This window comes from Protomyctophum parallelum (assembly GCF_964188405.1).
Source record: "Protomyctophum parallelum genome assembly, chromosome: 9".
Classification (NCBI taxonomy): domain Eukaryota; kingdom Metazoa; phylum Chordata; class Actinopteri; order Myctophiformes; family Myctophidae; genus Protomyctophum; species Protomyctophum parallelum.
Genome location: NC_139706.1, coordinates 42885603 through 42903911, shown reverse-complemented (window position 1 = coordinate 42903911; position 18309 = coordinate 42885603). Strand labels below are relative to the sequence as shown.

General features: G+C 41.3%; 1 protein-coding gene across 1 annotated transcript; it reads right to left on the bottom strand.

Annotated features, from left to right (window-relative positions):
- Window positions 1-417: 417 nt before the first annotated feature.
- LOC310864720 (myosin heavy chain, fast skeletal muscle-like) lies at window positions 418-17422 on the bottom strand. Its single transcript, XM_083773435.1, has 42 exons — window positions 17396-17422; window positions 16124-16166; window positions 15006-15224; window positions 14771-14914; window positions 14341-14497; window positions 14229-14256; window positions 13416-13527; window positions 13189-13281; window positions 13040-13103; window positions 12398-12496; window positions 12202-12305; window positions 11769-11907; window positions 11379-11497; window positions 10174-10323; window positions 9893-10063; window positions 9554-9741; window positions 9161-9276; window positions 8721-8785; window positions 8391-8478; window positions 7819-7936; window positions 7610-7733; window positions 7384-7520; window positions 6742-6997; window positions 6010-6252; window positions 5662-5838; window positions 5430-5575; window positions 5252-5342; window positions 4775-5164; window positions 4188-4314; window positions 3924-4042; window positions 3645-3841; window positions 3373-3556; window positions 3055-3220; window positions 2750-2874; window positions 2171-2479; window positions 1837-2040; window positions 1619-1744; window positions 1350-1520; window positions 1162-1266; window positions 971-1066; window positions 648-776; window positions 418-543 (listed from the first exon to the last, which is right to left on the bottom strand). The coding sequence occupies exons 3-42, from the start codon at window positions 15210-15212 to the stop codon at window positions 532-534; spliced, it is 5796 nt and encodes a 1931-aa protein (XP_083629561.1). The 5' UTR covers window positions 15213-15224; window positions 16124-16166; window positions 17396-17422; the 3' UTR covers window positions 418-531.
- Window positions 17423-18309: the final 887 nt, after the last annotated feature.

The following is an 18309-nucleotide window of genomic DNA, read 5'->3' as shown; positions in this document are numbered from 1 at the left end:
GAATGACTTTCGGCCAGTGGCTCTCACTATGAAATGTTTTGATAGCTGGTCATGGCCCACATAAGGAATACCTTCGACAGTAATGTGGAGTGGACCCGCACCAGTATGCCTACAGGAAGAGCTGCTCTAATTCAGATGCAGTGTCTCTGTCTGTCATACATACTGCTCTCACCCATTTGGAGGGGGGGGACTCGTATGTCAGGCTGCTGTTTCTGGATTTCAGTTCTCTTTTTATGCTTATTCTTCTTTTATTGATAGGTTTTATATACACTGCTGGTCTTGAGTACGATTTTCATTTTTATATGTGCAAGCATTTGAAAATGACAAATAAAGTGAACCTTGAACTTGGAACCAGAATATTCTGACAAAACTGACAATAAAAAGTGATTGACAAAGTAATGAATAACAACAAATGTATTTTGTTGCCACCTTTATTGAATACAATGGGTCATATTTTATGACTTTTTGAATCCAATGGTCATATTGTATGACTTCTTATGGTGAGTTGAATTGGAGAAGTTATTCAGCAAGTTATTCATTTCCCTGTAAAATAGGAATATGCTATTAGATATTCAACATTAATATTTAGTTAAATCTTAGTTAAAAAATGTCAATATAATAAACCTTCATATTGCACATGTATTTACCTTGGAGTCACGACTTTTAGCTCTCATCTTGTTGACCTGGGATTCAGCGATGTCAGCACGCTCCTCTGCCTCCTCTAGCTCATGCTGAACCTTTCTGCACTTGGACAGGTGAGTGTTGGCTGCTTCCTCCTACAATATGATAGAGATGGTTCAAAGCCTCAATATTTGAAAAGAGCACCTTACAATTATAGTCCAAACAAAACAATTTCAGTTGTGGTTGTGGCCAATGCAGTAGCCTATGTGGCATCATGTTCATGTTAGTGGTATTAGTTCACAACACACTGCCCATGGCGACCACAAATGAAGATGTATATTTGTCTTACCGCTTCCTCAGCCTGTCTCTTGTAGCCCTTCACCTTCAACTGCAGTTTGTCTACCAGATCCTGAAGCCTGGCAAGATTCTTCTTGTCCTCTTCAGTCTAAAGTGAGAGTGAATTTAATTTATAAATTGAGTTGTTCATGCAATCTATTAATTTCTGCAATTAGCTTGATGGTTATTGCAACGATATAGTACCTGGTATGTCAGCTCCTTCACTCTCCTCTCGTACTTGCGGGCACCTTTAATAGCGTCTGCTCCACCTCTCTGTGCAGTGTCGACCTCTCCCTCCAGTTCACGCACCTTCACAGTGTCATTATATATTATGAAATGATTTATTCTTATTTCATTGACCATAAGCTGTGTTGAAGTAAACTTCATCTTACCCTAGACTCCAGTTTCTGAAGCTGCTTCTTGCCTCCCTTCATAGCCAGGTTCTCAGCCTCATCCAGACGGTGCTGCAGGTCCTTGACTGTGACCTCCAGGTTCTTCTTCATTCTCTCCAGGTGAGAGCTGGTGTCCTGCTCTTTCTTCAGCTCCTCAGCCATCATAGCAGCCTGGAAAGTCATTGTTGTATTGTATGTTAATATGAAACATGACATGAGGATATCTAAGAGATAAGGGTATAGTAGGGCAATAGGGCATCCTAACTTACATCAGTGATGGCTTTCTTAGCCTTCTCCTCTGCATTCCTTGCTTCTTGAACACTGTCGTCCACTTCACCTTGGACCTGGATCAGGTCAGCTTCAAGTTTCTTCTTGGTGTTCAAAAGGCTTGTGTTCTAAAATAAAGATTCAGTTGAACAATGTAAGTAAGCAAGATGTAAATCATTTTTAATTCTGAATATTGAAAGGTTTATATTGACTTACGTACCTGAGAGTGCAACAGTCCAGCGCGCTCACTGGCATCCACCAGTTCTTGCTCAGCCACTTTGCGGCCTCTCTCTGTCTGTTCCAGAGCCACTCTCAGCTCCTCGATCTCAGCGACCATGAGGCCGTTCCTACGCTCCACCATGAAAGCTTGCTCCTTCAGGTCTTCTTGGCATCTAAGAGCATCGTCAAGGTGCAGTTGGGCATCCTAAAATGAATCACATTTGAAGTGGTGAAGAGACTTTTTTTCCCCCTTTTTTTCCTAGATCAGTTCCATTGTATAATTACGTTTTATATAATAATAATAATAATAATGTGTCTAACTACTATGTTTGCACCTTAAGCTGTCCCTGGACATTCCTCAACTGCTTCTGGGCCTCAGAAGCCTGGCGGTTTGCGTGGCTCAGCTGAACTTCCATCTCGTTCAGGTCTCCCTCCATCTTCTTCTTGATTCTAAGGGCATCATTTCTGCTCCTGATCTCGGAGTCCAGAGTGCTCTGCATGGAGTCCATCACCCTCTGGCTATTCCTTTTGATCTGCTCCATCTCTTCATCCTTCTCTGCCAGCTTCCTGTCCACCTCACCCTTGATCTGGTTGAGCTCCAGCTGGACACGAAGAATCTTGGACTCCTCATGCTCCAGAGTACCCTGAAATGTAACACAGGATAAAGATGTAACATCATACTGCTACACTGTTTGAATATAAAACGTATTGAAAGAAATCTACAAAATTATAGTGTAAAATATTGTAGGAAATAGTGCAACACCCTGAGCTGGAATCGATACCTGATCGCCACCTCACCAATCCGACGAGCTAGCTCACTCAGAGACACTTCTGTGGGGTTGCTACACTATAGTTTAATGACTAAACTAAACTATAGACAATGTCATTGTTCATCTAGAAGCTAAAATCTTTACCTCAGCTTCCTCTAAGGCTGTCTGGATCTCTGACTTCTCTGTCTCCATCTGCTTCTTGGACTTCTCCAGCTCATGGATGCTCTTTCCAGTCTCACCGATCTGTTCAGTCAGGTCTGATATCTCCTCTGTATTGTCAACAAGTATTTTGCATTTGAATAAAGTTGGTGGAGCCTATAATCCACAATTGATCTTGAACATTTAAAGAATTTTAAAAGCAAAATGATGACTTTTTGAAGAAATTTGCAAAGAATATTGAAGCAAAAATAAAGAATTTTGACAAAAGAATGATGTAGAGAAACACTCACGTTGCAGGTTCTTGTTCTCACGCTTCATGGTCTCCAGTTGGTCCAGAGACTCCTCGAAGGAATTCTTCATCTTAAACAACTCAGTGCTGAGAGAACGCGCCTCTTTCAGAGCTCCCTCCAGTTCTGCCTGTCCCTCTTCATATTTCTGCTTCCATTCTGCCAAGACCTGCAGACCATTCGTAATGAAATGTGTCATTTACCACCACTTTAAGTAGGCCTACCTGCACACCATTTGTAATGAAAGGTGTCATTTAACTGCACACCATTTGCAATGAAATGTGTCCACTTTAAGATGAAATATGATGAATGTCAAATCACCTTATCGAAGTTCCTCTGTTTCTTGTCTAGGTTGGAAGCCAAACCATTGGCCCTCTCCACATCAACCATGAGGTCTTCCACTTCACCCTGGAGTCTCTGTTTGGTCTTCTCCAGAGAGCCACACTTGGAATTCACTGCCTCGATTTGCTCCTCAGCCTCCTGAAGACGCTGGGCGAGCTTCTTCCTGTTGATTAGTTTAGAATGGATATTATTGTGAGTAATATTTTGCATAGTGAGTGGTAGCCGACAGTGTTGAAACACTGCTGACTTACTTGGCCTCCTCCAGCTCCTCAGTGCGTTGGACAGCATCAGTCTCATACTTGCTCCTCCACTGACACACCTCAGCGTTGGCCTTGGACATTCCACGCTGCAGCTCCGCCTTTGCCTCCTGCTCCTCCTCAAACTGCTCCCTCAGAAGGTCGCAGTCATGGCGAGATGATTGCACAGCATGAGCAAGGGCATTCTTTGCCTGTCAAAAGAAAATTTACAAAATAAATTATGTGAAATGACCAAAAATATCAAACTAGGCCTAAAAAAACTCTGTTCCTCACCTTAACCTCCTCTTCAACCTGTCTCTTCAACTCCTCAATCTGTTGGGTGAAGGCCTGCTTGCCTCTGGTGAGCTGAGAGACCAGAGATTCTTTCTCCTCCAGTTGACGACCAAACTCACCTATAGTTAGAAATATGAATTTTCGTTTCAAACATTTCAAACAAATCATCATTCCAGGGATAATTGTTGATCAAAGCATTATCTCTAATTATGGTCCATTTGCAAGTACCATTGTCAATCCATGTAGAAAATATTAAACATTTACCGTTCTCTGTCAACAGTCTTGCTCTCTGAGTTCCAATATCATTGATCGAGCGAACGTTCTCATCACTCTTGGCTTTGATTTCACTAAGTTGGTCCTCAAGGGTGCGACACATCTTCTCAAGATTTCCCTGGAAATTAACATTGGATATGATCAATCATATATTTTTCAGATGGGTTCATCGCTTTGATTTAAAGCAATGCCACACGATGCAGTCTATAATTCAGCCCGGTCTAGTTTATATGTATAGTTTGTATGGTTTGTTTCCTTACCTATCACATGTCCATCATTGGCTATTAGGAGTGAACAGCACTGAATTGTTTTTTATCTACAAAGCCTTACTTAAAAATGTTCTAATTATCGTAACAGCTTAATAACCTTTAGAGTTTGCAATCACCATACCCATTCACAAGATGTCTTGGTTTTAAACATTCTCACTATTAACTCTGAGCTGGGTATAAAGACTGTCTTTCAATACTATGCCCCACAAATGTGGAACTATCCGTTTTAAAATTGGAGAATTTCATTTCACTTGATCACAAACAGAAATACTGTTATCTCCAGAATTATACACAGGCATTCCATCATACCTTTGCCTTAGCAACAGACTCCATGTTGCTGGCCAGGTCATCGATCTCCATCTTGTATTCACTCTTCTCCTTCTCCAGTTTCTGCTTGACTCTCTGGAGGTTGTCGATCTGTTCACCCAGTTCAGCCACGCTGTCGGCCTGTTTCTTACGGAGAGCAGAAGCAGTGGCCTCATGCTGCAGGGTGGACTCTTCAAGGTCACGACGCAGCTTCTGGAACTCAGCCTCGCGCTTCTTGTTCATCTCGATCTGAGCAGTGGTGGCGCCTCCAGCCTCCTCCAGCCTCTCACTGATCTCTTCAAGTTCCCTGGAGAGATCGGCTCTCTGCTTCTCCACTTTGGCACGAGCGGCACGCTCTGCCTCGATCTCCTCCTCCAGTTCTTCAATACGAGCCTTTCAAATGAATGATGTTAGATTAACATTTGAAAATAACCATTCACTCGTATTTACTATTAATGATTTTACAGAAAATAAGAATACCTGAAGTTCTTTGATCTTCTTCTGCAGCTGGGCCCCCAAAGATTGTTCATCCTCAATCTTACTCAGAAGCTGGCTTACTTCAAAGTCCTTCCTGTTGAATACAGTCAATAGTCATATTTTAGTGTCATTCTGCAGGTGGTTTCTCTCCATGACATTTCATATTGTTGGTTCACATTACTTTTTTATCTTCTCGTCAGATTGCTGCTTGTCATTTTCCAGGTCCATGACGGATTCCAGGGACAGTTTCAGATCACCCTCAAGCTTTCTCCTGACTCTCTCCAGGTCCATGCGGATCTTCTTCTCTTGCTCCAGAGAACCCTCCAACTGCACAATTTATTTTTGTTATTATTCAGTACAACAATAAACATATAATAAAGTTCAAAACATCCGATACCCTTTGGTAAACTCACATCGTCAACTTGCTGCTCCAGCTTGGTCTTGGCCTTGGTCAGAGTGTTGACTTTGTCCTCCTCTGCCTGCAGGTCATCCAGGGTCTGCTGATGGGCCTCTTGGAGGGCTTTTTTCTCCTTGCTCAGCTTAGCAACGCTCTCATCCTGAGACGCCATCTCCTCAGTCAGGTTCTTCACCTAAATAAGCAGAATGAATGGATCATTAATGCCACTCCGTAGCTGAATGGCCACACTGCACATGGGTGGGGCTGAGAAGGCTACCGTTGGTCTCCGACACCTTTTTGACCCCGGAGTCACTGGGAGCAGTGGGAGACCACTGTATAACTTGGTAGAGTGTATAATCTATACCTTGTTTTCAGTGGCGTGTTTCTCCTTCTCCACTTTAGCCAAGGTGAGCTCCAGGTCATCAATGTCCTTCTTGAGCTCAGAGCATTCATCCTCCAGCTTTCTCTTCTTGGCAGTCAGTTCAGCATTGATCTCCTCCTCGTCCTCCAGTCTCTCGGACGTCTCTTTGACCTTTGCCTCCAACTGGATCTTACTTTTAATAAGACCTTCACATCTCTCCTCAGCATCATTCAGAGCGTCGTCTCCCTGGTTGTCAATGAAAAAAATGTCAGCTTTTGTTCTGGGTGAGATTTGTATTGTAACTGCTTCCTGAGGACATTAACAGACAAGCTGGTAAAAAAAGGCAGGCCCTAGCCTGGACAGTAGAGGTGAGGACAAGGAAGAAGCTTGAGGCTCTCAACCTACAAAAGGAGTTGCATATCCACATTCATCCTCCCCACAGAAGAACGACAAATTGGGTCAGGCCTTTGTGCTGGTGGTAGCTGATGGATATATTTTTATGTATATACTTTTTTCTATAATGCTAAAAGGTATTTTCATATTATGGTTAACTTTGGTTTATATTTACAGATTGGTAAAACATTTTCCTGATAAAGGTTTCATGGTATTTGGCTTGAGTATTTATACTACATTTTATATTACATTTTGGCTTAAGATAGGATGATAAAGAATATGAAATATTAATATAGCTACTTACTGATTGCGCTTAGCAACATTTCGTGTACAGGTACTTACTGATGCCGATGCTGCTGCAAGGTTATTCTTCTCCTGTACCAGAGCCACCAATTTCTCTTCCAGTGTCTTCTTCGCGGCCAGGGCAGTGGCCAGGTCAGTCTTCATCTTTTCATAGTTCTCCTTCATGTTCTGCAGCTCCTTCTCAGTCTCAGCACTCTGCAGGAGAGGCTTGATCCTGTAGTACAGCTTCATCCATGGCCAGTGTTTCACATTGACAAATGATCGCACGTTGAACTGGATGCTGTAAATGGCCTCTCTGTGGAAAACAGTGGTTTCAGTGGATCATGAGGACCTCCCGAGCTGCAGATCGAGGTTTCCATGAATGACTGCAAGTATAGCTGCTATTGTTGTCATATGTGTTACTATTGTAGCCCTAAAGCCACTAAATATATTTGATTTCCTATTTGTTTTGTTCACAGTGCGTTTAACTTGTTCACATCAATGCAACATTGTTCTGTCACTTTAAATAGGTTTTCTGCAGGTGCTGAACTGTGCAGATAACACCTTGCACTTGTGTGCAAGGTGAAAGTTGGCAGCTCGACAGAGTGCATTTCTAGTTGATATTGTACATGAAGTTAGCTGCAGTAGCCTAGACACTTTTTTATTTCTATTGAACAGCGACATGTTTTCAAAGTAGCCTACCTCCTTTGCATCATCTTGACAAACTCCTTCCTCATGACGTAACCTCGTGCCAGTGCCTGAGTCATGGTGACCAGAGTGGACAGCTTTTCATCTCGCATCTCCTCAAGGACACCCAGCAGACCAGCTTTGAAGAACACCTGAATACAATGTCACAAACACTGTAACTAAACAACCGTAAAATCTACTTTTAATCCTCTGTCCATAATGTTTACGGTGTGTTTATTACCTTGGTGTGTCCAAATCTGTACTCTTCAACAGATACATCAATGGACCCAAGCAGCTTCTCACTGGCCTTCTTATTGTCCATGAATGCGCCATCAGGACATGCACTGGCATTCAGTACTTTGTACCTGTTTTGCAGAAGTTCATGGTAATTTTTGTGTGCCTGTGTTAATATGTTTTAAACCAAAAGCTGCTGGAAAAAGGAACTGATACCTCTGCTTGAAGTCAGCATAGGGGATTCTGCTTGGGAAGCCCTTTCTACAAATCCTGATGCCCTCCAGCACACCGTTACACCTCAGCTGGTGGATGACCAGGAAGTTCTCCATCAGGCCTGTAAAGATGTTGCTTCATTATTATTAGGAGAACCATAATCCATGTGATTGTGGTTTTGGGTCATTACATACAGAAGAATGTCATCTGCATACAGGGAGATCTTATTGGATTCTGTGTTGTACCCATCGTGTCAGCGTTTGCTCTAATTGTTTGGGCAAGGGGCTCTAGAGCTAAAGCAAAAGGTAAAGGACTCAATACGCAACCCTGTTTGCAGCCCTTGCCCAGCACAAATTGTGAGGATAGTGGCTGGTTTGTCAGTCTCCTAGAATTGGGATTGTTGTACAATAGCCTAACCCTAATCCATGCAATGAACCTGTCTCCAATGTTAAACTTTTCCATCACTGAGAACAACTAGGAATTTTCCACCTGGTCAAAAGCCTTTTCCGCATTCCGGCTTAGACGACGAGAGTGTATTACATTGAAAAGACGTCAAATGTTTATTTTCTGTTTACCTGGAGTCTTGGACTCGTTGGGAATCAGGCAACGCACAAAGTGAGGATGAGTGCTCCTCAAGTTGGTCATCAGCACTCCCAAGTTTGCCTATTGAGACATAAAAGAGTCAATTAGGCCTAGTATTAGTAAACATTGGTACAATATTGCACTTTTTCCTCCACTAAAATTATTTGAACTCTTTAGAATTTTTTTAAACATACCCATTTAAGCCATATTTTAAACGCCAGCCATACAAATCAAGACAAGCTCACAACATACATTGTTTAATTCCAACATGAAGCCTATTTCTTACATGGAATTAATGTTTAATTATGAATAAATATTCTTACCCTGAAAGCACTAGACACAGTCTGCATGGAACCACCCTTTTTCTTGCCTCCCTTCTTGGTATTATCTGTTTATATTAAAATCATGAGTTATCAGTAGTTATACAGAATGAAAATGCCTCCCTTCCTGTAAGATTCAGAGAGTGACAGTGATATTATTATATTTATATTATTATCCTATAATAATACAATTGCCTAGAGGGTGGGCGGCCGAGTAGGTGGACGACACAAATGTAACATGCATATTTTAAATTTAAACCAGGCATAACATAAAACCAGGCAATAGGTACGGGCTGTAATTGCTTATGCCCCGCACCTTTCTGTTCCTATTGGTTGGTGTTTAATGAAGCGTGTCACGAGGCTTGACGGACGGACAAACTGACTGACTGACAGGTTTTCATAGTACGGTAATCTGTGACCTACAGTTGCAATAATAAACATACCTTCAGGCTCAGGTGGGGGATATAGCATACAGAGCAGCTTCACTGAAGACTTCTGGTACAGCTGCACCACAGAGTCGTTGAGAGGATCCTTATTCTTCTCTAGCCAACCTGTGATGCTGTAGTCGACAGATTGGGATAGGGTTATATATATATATTATATTTATTACATTTATATACATACATGGTAGGTGTGTGTGTGTGCATGTGTGTGTGTGTGTGTGTGTGTGTGTGTGTGTGTGTGTGTGTGTGTGTGTGTGTGTGTGTGTGTGTGTGTGTGTGTGTGTGTGTGTGTGTGTGTGTGTGTGTGTGTGTGTGTGTGTGTGTGTGTGTGTGCGTGTGTGTGTGCGGTTCTATTTTTTACAGTCTATGGTGCGGTTATAGGCTTGTGTTCACCTGTAGTCCACAGTTCCAGCGTAGTGGACCAGGGAGAAGTGGGCCTCACCCTTGCCTTTGGCAGGCTTTGGCTTCTCAAAGGCTTTACACTTTCCAAGATGTGTGCCATGCAACTTGTCATTGAACGTTTTGTCTGAAGCCTTTGGGAACATGCACTCCTCTTCAAGGATGGAGAAGATGCCCAACGGCTTTGTAAAGGAGACAGAAGAGACAAATCACGTCAAACTAAAACTATATTAACATCATGTCCAATTAAAGCACAAAATAATAATGTATACCTTCTCATTGAGCAGATGGCCAGGTCCATCATAATATATAATAATAATAATAATAATATACCTTCTCAATGAGCTCGATGCAGACAGCCAGGTCCATGCCAAAGTCAACGAGATCCCAAGGAATTCCCTCTTTCATGTATTCTTCTTGTTCCAGAACAAACATGGTATGGTTGAAAAACTGTTGCAGTTTCTCATTGGTGAAGTTGATGCACAGCTGCTCCAGGGTGTTGAACTGTTTGAGGAAATATCATTAGAATGCAGTCTCTTAAAGTCTTTGTGATGAAAATAATGAGTATCCCACTTAAAACAAGTCCATGCCACTTAAAACAAGTCCATGCTTACATCAAAGATTTCAAAACCAGCGATGTCCAGCACACCAATGTAGTAATTTCTCGGCTGCTTGGTGTCCAGCATCTCGTTGATCCTAATGACCATCCACAAGAACAGCTTCTCATAGATGGACTTGGCCAAGGCACCAACTGAGTTCATTACCTAAGGAAATAGGAATATTATTAGTAGGGGTGTGAATTACACAATTTACTATTTACAATTTATGCATTTACAGACGCTCCTAATCAAGACCAATTTACAGTAATCAAGGAAAACGTGATCAAAGGCATAGCAATAATTATCTATAATCATAGGTTAACCAATAACCTATCATCAGTCTAAAGTAAACTGTTCAATAATCTACAATGTACATTTTAGGATGCCAGGTCTACAAATGAACCTTGCCTGGCATCTACGTAACATGCTATCTAAATTACATTTTAGCCTTTACATAAGCCTGCAACGTCTTCAAGGCTAGGCCAAGTGCTACAGGCTAGGATGGTGTCTCAAGATGTGAGTTTTCAGATTAGGGAGATTGCAGTGGGTCTGCAGATCAAACTGCAATGGGAAGTTTGTTCCAGAAGGGAGCCAGAAGGGAGAAGAGTCTGTGTTTCAAGGAAGGTTCTGACAGCTTTCCTGTGTTTGCTGATCTGAGTGAGTGCCGCTGACCGGGAGGGGTTGTAGGGTTGGATATACACAATGTGTAGTGTTTATTTTATAACAATACGGGCTGTAATTGCTGATTCCCCGCCCCCTCTCTGTATAACAATAGTGTTAAAATAATAATATTATTTTAACACTATTGTTATACATATACATATACATATTGTACATATTGTATGTTATACATATTATGTCGGAGGTGCATGCAACATGAAGAGGTTCTACTCTGGCCTCCAGGGAGTAGAGTGTGCATGCACAGTTTTGCTGTGAGCACCCCAACGGTGCCGGAGATTAGCTGCTCACAGACAGACGAATACACACTCACACGCACGGACGGACAGACATGGTGCAAAACATAGTTTCTGCCACACATTCTGTCTGGCTGAGACAATAATGTTGGAGGATCATTTTAATTACAGAAGATGATTTAAGACTGTCTGTGGACACAACTACAAAAATATATTGGAGTTGTTATGGTATGCTGTCTTGCTGTGTTGAGAATATAAGGTGCATGTGCATGAAATCATAACGTGGAATTAATGTAATTTACTCACCTGTGGCACAGTTTGTCCTTTAGTGACGAATTCATTTCCCACTTTAACTCTGGGGTAGCAGTATGCCTTAAGCATATCCGCTGAGTTCAGACCCAACAGGTAGCAGATCTTGTCAGCCACTGAAATGCAATTTACGATTCAGGCATTTAGCAGACGCTTAATCCAGAGTGCAATTTAAGCGAGGTAAACACAAGGTATTACGTCAAATACATAGACATAGCAATCTAGGACCACAGGTAAACCAAATAACCTATTTAAACTCTAGTCTATTTAAACTCTAAACGGTATAATCTAAAAAAAAAGGAAATATATTGAAAATATATATTATCTTAGTGAATATAAGTAAATACAAGACTATTATCTCAATTTTTTGTTGAAGCTGCAGCTCACCCTCTGTGCCGTCTGGCTCTGCCTGTTCCTCACGCTGCTTCTGTTTGAAGGTCAACACCCCATGATGCATCACTGCACCGGTGAACTTGTAGATGTACACTTTCTCCTCAGCGTTGAAGCCCAGGATGTCAATAGCTTCCTGATGTCAATATGCAGAGAAGATTGAGAGTATTCATTGACAAACATCCTTTAGAACTGTGTATCCACACTTTTCCTGGGCTGTGTGTGCTCCAGTTCCTGTCGATTTAATCCAATGAAAGCCAATGAAACTGGTCAGATGACCAATGATATTCAATGAAATCAACAGGAAGTCAACAACAGTAAACAAACCAACATACCATATAAGTGTATGGCATTTCTAAAGTGGCAATTTAAGGACATGGGGGGGTGGGGGGGGGTACACATTTTGCTGATTAAAATAATGTTCACTGACATCAGTCGCGTCCAACTCAGCTTTGTCATCAATGCTTGGCACAACGATCACACCCATGCTGATCAACGGGAAGTCGTAGGGGTTGGAGGTGATGAGACAATTTTCTGAAAAGAGATTAAAAAAGAGTGAACATGTTTTCTTATTCATTAATCATTAATGTTCTCACTGTATCATCAGTAATTCTAATTCCATTTACCAATAATCTCAGGTTTGTGGTTGGTCATCATCTGGAAGAAGATATGGTAACCTCTCTCTGCAGGAAGCTGGTAGGTCACTCTAGACTTCTCCAGCAGATCTATATGGGTTGTACAACATAACTAATAATAATAATAATAAGGGTAATAATATTAATTTCACAAACTCACTATTCATCGTTAAGGTCTTTTGTGTACGCTGAGCGAGTTTTATGTGGTATGGACCATCCTGCTATAGGGGTTTATGTGGAACGGACCATCCTGCTATAGAAGTTTGTTAAAGTCCAAAACGCCAAAATAAAGTAAAAATGGCCGACTTCCTGTTCGGTTTAGGTCATGGCGCCAAGATAATTATTTTTGTACTTTGGGACCTGATAGCCTACAGGTGTGTACCGATTTTCTTTTTCACCACTTGTGATGTGTGTGCAAAGTTTATTTTCGAGTAGGCCTACGTTATGCGGCTCAAAAGCGCGATTCATTCGGGGGAATAAAGAATAATAATAATCATTACGATTTCAATAGGGCCTCACACTGTGCAGTGCTCGGGCCCTAATAATAATAATCTATATGGGTTGTACATAAGTCAAAATGTAATCCTCAAATTGACAAATATATAATGTATCATCTCTGAACTTCATACTTACATGTCTCAATATCAGCACTGGCCAATTTACCCGCAGTGTTGAAATGGATTCTGATGAATTTACCCTGTTTGATATAGCACAATTAGTTGCATTCGTCTACATTGTGGAATTATAAGTTTACTCATAAAATGTAATTATTTTACACTTACAAAGCGAGAGGAGTTGTCATTCCTCACAGTCTTGGCATTACCATAGGCCTCCAGCAAGGGATTGGCTGCAATAATTTGATCCTCCAGTGACCCCTAGAATTGTTTTGACATCACCCAGTTTAAAAGGTCAGAATTATTTTTAAATTAAATAATTGCTATGTTGCATATAATGCTTTAATTGTCTTCAAAAACATTTCTTTGTTAATGTTAAAACCTTGCACATATACCTTGATTTTTCCGCTGTCGGCCGCGCATTTCTCTCCACTAGAACTTGCTGCTGTTGCAAAGTACTGGATGACACGCTTGGTGTTCACAGTCTTCCCAGCACCGGATTCTCCACTGCATACATTCAGAGAAATGTACTTAGTGAATTTGTGTACAATGTTCTTATTTACCAGCTTAAGAGCAGATGGTCTATGAACAGACTTGCAACACTTCTGCAACACTTTTTGATAAGTGGCTGTCCTTTAATGGGAAGACTTTCCCATACTCTGAACGGCGGTGTTGCGTCATCACACCAATAGATATTTAAAACAAATAGATGCCTCATTGGCCGCTGCAGTTCATTGGAGTGACGTGTCTCCACTCTCCATTGAAGGCATGCAGGAAGTCAAGCGGAAGTGCTGAAGGCACACTGCGTCGCTGCCCAAGTGACGTCACTCATGCAACTCCTCCATGTCTCCCACTGACACTCAAGTGACTACTGGCCAATCACAGCGCGTCTTTTCCGGGACTTTTCCGGGACTCAATTTAATCCAAGGGACCGAACATCGCAAGGAATCTCGGGAAGGTTTTGCCTTCATAAGAGACCCAGAGTCAGAAGAGCGTCTCTTTTGTTTACATTAGGCCTACATTTTGTGCTGCAGAAGAAAAAGTCACACCCGTGTGAACTGAGTGGTGCAATCCCCCCCCCCCATCCCCCCCCACCACTCAAAAAAAGATCTGCTCGGGGGAAAAACAAAAGCCTGCCGCAAGCTAGTATAATATCACATATGACACGTGTCATTTCTTGTTTAATGCCTAGTAGATGGGAAACTTACGTGATCAGGACAGACTGGTTCTCTTTATCTGTAAAATGTAAAGCAAACTTTTAGTCAAGGATATACAGCACAAACCCATATATATTTTAACATTGTCTTGACTAGTACGTACCCATCAGCATGAACTGATAGGCGTTGTCAGAGACAGAGAAGATGTGGGGTGGAGCCTCAATACGCTTCTTGCCTCTGTAGGCATTTACAACCTCCTGGTCGTACACTGGGAGCCACTTGTAGGGGTTCACAGTTGCACAGAACAAGCCCGAGTATGTCTGAAGGGGAGAAGAGAGAGAATCATACAACATAGCACTGAGCATACCACATACAGTATCTGGGACAACGGATCACTAAAGCACGGATTATACACTCACAACTTGCAAGTGGCATCAACTAATGATCAAGTTAACTTCAGAACCATGAGTTTATTTGCAAACTTCAGAACCATACGTTTCTTTGCATTTGTTTTTCTATGGTTTTAATGTGGTGACTTAACGTCTTTGCTATCGACAGGTGCAGTACTATTCTCAGCATGAAGACAAGCTTACATAGATCATCCATGCTGCATAACGCTCTTTGAGGTTATACAGGACAGTGGCTTCAGTGAGGTGGGTCATCATGGCCATGTCCTCAATCTTGTCATACTTGGGAGGGTTCATAGGGGTCACATCCGCCTCAGGGACAGTTCTTTTCTAAAAAGAAAAAACAGAAAAAAGAAAAAAGGTTCAGAATGTAATTGATTAGAGTTGTACTGTGCCACTATTTAATTTTAGATACACCTACATCTTTCTTGTCCAGCGTTTCCACGGTGACTTTGGCACCTTCCTTGCTTAGAATCGTACACTTGAGGTACAGCTCAACCTTATCAGCCACATAAGCTGCAGTTTTGGCATCAAAGGGTGCAGCTTGAGCCTCAATTCTCTCCCTCTCTGGCTTACGGAGATAAATGGCGGCCTTGCCATACTGCTGCATCTCTGCGTCCGTACTCATGTTGGCGGCTTTCTGTAGACATTTGAAGAGAGGACAAGCACTCAGTTGAGTAGTTCACACTTCACAGTATAAGAATATCGGGTGCACGGTTCTGGTAGGAATAGTCTATAGGAAGGAATTCCAGCACTCACTTTTTTATCAATTTAGGATTCTTTGTTTATTATAGGTTTCCCCCCACAGAAGTAACAAACAGATTTTTCGGCCCGTAGGCCTTCCTCAGCGTAAGAATGTCGTATTTCTTTCACGCTGAGGAAGGCCTACGGCCCGAAATGTCCATTAATTTTGTTGCTACTGCTGGCAACAGGCTCCAGACCTCTTGGTCGCCCACGCCTGCTCTTCAAGGACGTTTGCAAACGTGATATGAAGCAGGCAGGCATTGACCACAACAACTGGGAGGAAGCTGCAAAAGGCCGTGGCGTTTGGAGGCAGACTGTCGCTGCAGGAACCCGCCGTGCCGAGGAGAGACACATCTCCTTGTTGCAGGCGAAGATACAGAAGAGGAAACTGCGTGAAGCAGCCCCCACTCCTGTGCCTGCAGTCCCCCTCTCGTTTTGTCTGCGCCAACTGCGCTAAAGACTGCCACTCCGGAGCAGGGCTGTCCAGCCACAGCCGCCGCTGCAAAAAGACACGACCACCCAGGCGCAACCCATCGTCATCACTGACGGACGGATGCCTATGATGATGACTGCTGGGGGCAGTGGGGGTAAACAAAGAATCCTAAATGGATACAAAGTGAGTGCTGATAATTGATATATCCTTTCTATAGGCTTTCTGTATAGACAGAGAAATATATGGTGTTGGTTGATGCCTTTGCTGACTTGAGATCTGAGCAGATCATTGTAGGACAATTCTTATGGTTATAGCTTTGTGTAGGTTTAATGTACCGATAGGTAAAAAGGATGAACACTCACTCTTCCCCTCTACCAGTATGCAGTGGAACCTTGTGTGCAACCCCTAAGTGTGAAAGAAAAACATGGGTTGAATGATTTCACTATTCATAATCATGAATTAGATTATATGAATCATAATGTTCATTCTTGCAACACACCACTTCATAAGAGATATTTTTACATTTCTCATTAGTTCCACATCTGAAAAGATGTTACTTAGTTAAAATAATAATAACTCTAGATGTAAAAGTACATACAATTCAAATTAATACTTAAATATTCATAACTTAATTGAAATTAGGGTTGTCCCGATCGGATTGGGTGATCCGAAATCAGCTACGATCACATGGAAAAGATCAGATTTTTAATTGTCTGATGTAAATCCCAAAGAGAGATGTATGAGCAATGAGATTTTGTAAAAACTGTTGTGTTTATGCTAGTTGTTTTCCTTCTGGTCCCAGTCAGAGATCATCAAACAAAAACTAGTAATTTAGAGGCGTGAAAGACACCTATTGTGAAAACAAAGGAAATGCAACCCCCGCTATGCATAGGTGTCTGTAGTTCTCTCTCTGAATGAGAGAGATACTCTTTAAGAGTTTTAACTTTACTTCAGTTCTATAAGCTGTAGAACTGTATTCACTCTAATTAACCAATATATAATTATTTTGCTATGATTCCATGCTTTCAACAAAAAACTAACAAAAAACCCCACACTGACAGTAATTGTGTAATATACTAATAAAAGTATAGTCACATTTTGCCTTTCAATAATTGAAAGGTAACACAACAGACTACACTAGAGTGACATACATTAGGATATTTGCTATTGTGATATGGCGTAAGTGTTATATAAAAATATAAAGATTGGATCGGGAAAATCGGTATCGGTATGTCTCAAAATCAAATGATCGGAATCGGTTCGGGAGCAAAGAAACGTGATCGGGACATCTCTAATTGAAATGTCTAAATAGAAATGAATGAGCAAATTTAAATTTGTCCTAAACCATATCATTATATATACAAGAATACACAATCAATAATTTCATCAATCAGTCATGTGCAATATAACATTAAGTAGGTCCGGGTTATGTTTACTAATTACTATAGCTATATGTCTCTATGTATGGAGTCATGTTAAAAATGAATAGCGAACATGTCTAGCACATTTATTATACGACTATGAATACGACTATGAATAGCTATCTCTAAACATTTATATGACTATTCAGTATTCATAGCTAACATGTCTAATAAAATAATAGGACTATGAAGGACAGATGAAGTCTCACTCACCAAATGAAACTCTGAACTGCTCTGCAACGGGTCAACAGTCCCAGCCTGCTTATATTGGTTTCTAATTGCATGCTATGCAGAAAGTAAAAGTAGGAATGGCCTTTAAAGGGTCTTGCTTCTTGTTGACATTGCAATAGCATCCTTATCCTTATATCCGAATCATTCCCATGATACCTGATAGTACATCTTGGAAATGTGGTTTATGCATGCCAGTGTGGCTATGACATAAAAATAGTATAATTGGCTGGCTGGTGGGGTGGTGGGTTTGGTATGGTCACCACAGCGGGTCTTTCCAGATACATTCTAATATTCAATAGGTAAATGTACTCAAATAATGTAGGCTACTTGAGTACAAATATTGCACTTTTACTCCACAACAATAATTGGATTATTTGATTGTAACATTCGTCCACCACTTCAGCCCTATACTGTACTTCAGCTATTTGTAAATAGCCAATCTACAAGTTCTCAATGCTACAAGTTCTCAATGCATTGTGAGCTTGTAGATTTGCTATTTTTAAATAACAACTTGAAGGTGATGTGAAGTTCTCTTTTTCCCCCGCATTTGTTAAATGTCCAGACTCCAGTGTTTACCATGATATGCTGCCCTGTCTATAAGTGGTCTAGAGCCACATTAATTAGTACCACACACCACTGTGTGATATATCATTACTATCAAATATCTAATCATTAGATAATATAATAGTGACTCTGCATTTGGGGATGATAAAATATACAGAGAATATACGGAAAATAAAAACGTCTGGGTTTCCGAGGCTATTCATATCCAGCTAGAGAGAGAGAGAGAGAGAGAGAGAGCATAATAAATAGGGCTTATGTAGGCTATGTGGTTAACCCATTCTGACCGGGCACCCATTTTGGTGTCAGCATCATGTTATGATTTAGCTATTTAA